Raw genomic sequence first — 1,514 nt, forward strand, 5'->3', positions numbered from 1 at the left:
GCCTTGCTCGGGCTCCGCTCAGGGCCGAAGGGGAGCGGAGAGAACATATGGTCTCTTCGGAGAGTGAGGGTACGCGTGCCACGCAGCGAAGGCACAGTCTGCCTCTGTCTCCCCAGGGGAGAGCCATGTCACCTCCACAGCAGGTCGGAGCAGGGTTCCCCATATGGCTGCTGTGGGCGGGAGCTGGCCCCACTCCTGGGGACATGGAGCTGCCACGTCCCTCCCGCACACAGCCCCTCCTCGCACCCCGACGGGAGGCCTGGGCTGAGCCCTGCCATGGCCCGGGCGGCGGAAGCGGAGCCAAGGAGCGTGGTGGGGCAGCGGGAGGGGGGAAAAGCCGCTGCGGCCCTCCCTGGTGTAGAAATCCCCGAATCAGTGCTGCTTGGCATGGAAGCGCTCAGCCCTCTCACACACCCATCCCCAGCTCGTCAGGGTGGTGGCCGGGCACCTGCTGTGCTCCTGACTGTGGGCACAGCACATGGGGCGTCCGACCCTCGGGCGCTGTACGCAGGAGACATGTAGTGTTGCTGGTTTTCTCTGTGGGGAAACTGAGGCATGAGGCAGTTGCAGTGGCAGAACCAGTGGCCTGGGACCTTTCCAGGGCTGTGTCTGCTGGGCCCTGCTGCCTTTTGTTCCCCGGAGAGTTTTGCTTTCTCCTCAGAGCTGTTGCTGCTGGCTCTGAAACGACAGCGGGAGTCCCACCCTCCTGCTCCACAGAGATCTGAGAGCTCTTCTCTCTCTCATCCCCAGCGAGTGCACTTGACCCCGCACCCCAGCCAGCACGGCAGGAGGGCGAGCAGGAACCTTCCCGATTAGCTCCACTCTCTCTCTGTGTTTCCAGGTGTCTGTGGATATCAGCAGCAGTGCGATTCGCGTAGCGGTGCTGGAGGGGGGCAGCCAGCGCGTCCTCATGGAAGGGAAGCTCACCCACAAGATCAACACGGAGAGTTCCCTCTGGAGCCTGGAGCCCGGGAAGTGTGTTTTGGTAAGGACAGTCCGTGCCAGCCGCGTCTCCACACCTCGGCTTGCAGATCTGATGGGGTTGACCTGGAAAACCAGGGCAGCTGGAATTTTGAGCCAGACCTGGAAATGCCTGTTTTTCCCCACCCAGTGCCCAGCTTGTTCTGCCCTGGCCTGTGCCGTGCCCTGCTTCCAGCTCCCACACTGCCCCTCCACGCAAACGGCAGCAGCGTGCTGGCAAGCAGCTTGGGCACGTGGCTTGGGCAAAGAGGGTCCCCTGGCTCCAACCTGAGGCGGTGGGAGACATTAGGTATCTAGAGGAGGTTGCTGTCCCCTGATCCCAGCACAGGGGGTCTGCCAGCAGAGGGAAGCCGTGACACTGCACCACAGTGCTGTACTGCGTGCCTGTCCTTGCTGGCTTTGCCCTCTGACTCTCCTGGCCCCGGTGCTACCCCAGCATCCCTGCAGATGCCTGTTCCCTGCCCTCCATTTCTGTCCTGCCCCAGGTTTCTTCCTTATCCTGTGTGAATGGGTCGCTGTGGCTACTTCTCTTT

The 1,514-nt window shown here is 62.7% G+C and overlaps 1 protein-coding gene across 1 annotated transcript in view; it reads left to right on the plus strand.

The window, feature by feature from the left end:
* NUDCD3 (NudC domain containing 3) overlaps positions 1–1,514 on the plus strand; it is a gene marked incomplete at its 3' end in the record, with an annotated part of 8,625 nt that overhangs the window by 4,987 nt on the left and 2,124 nt on the right. The window contains exon 4 of the mRNA XM_010151135.1: positions 842–985. Coding sequence (XP_010149437.1) covers positions 842–985 — 144 coding nt within the window. The remainder of the gene's footprint in view (positions 1–841; positions 986–1,514) is intronic.

Source organism: Eurypyga helias, unplaced genomic scaffold, assembly GCF_000690775.1.
Source record: "Eurypyga helias isolate BGI_N326 unplaced genomic scaffold, ASM69077v1 scaffold31384, whole genome shotgun sequence".
Taxonomy (NCBI): Eukaryota; Metazoa; Chordata; class Aves; order Eurypygiformes; family Eurypygidae; genus Eurypyga; species Eurypyga helias.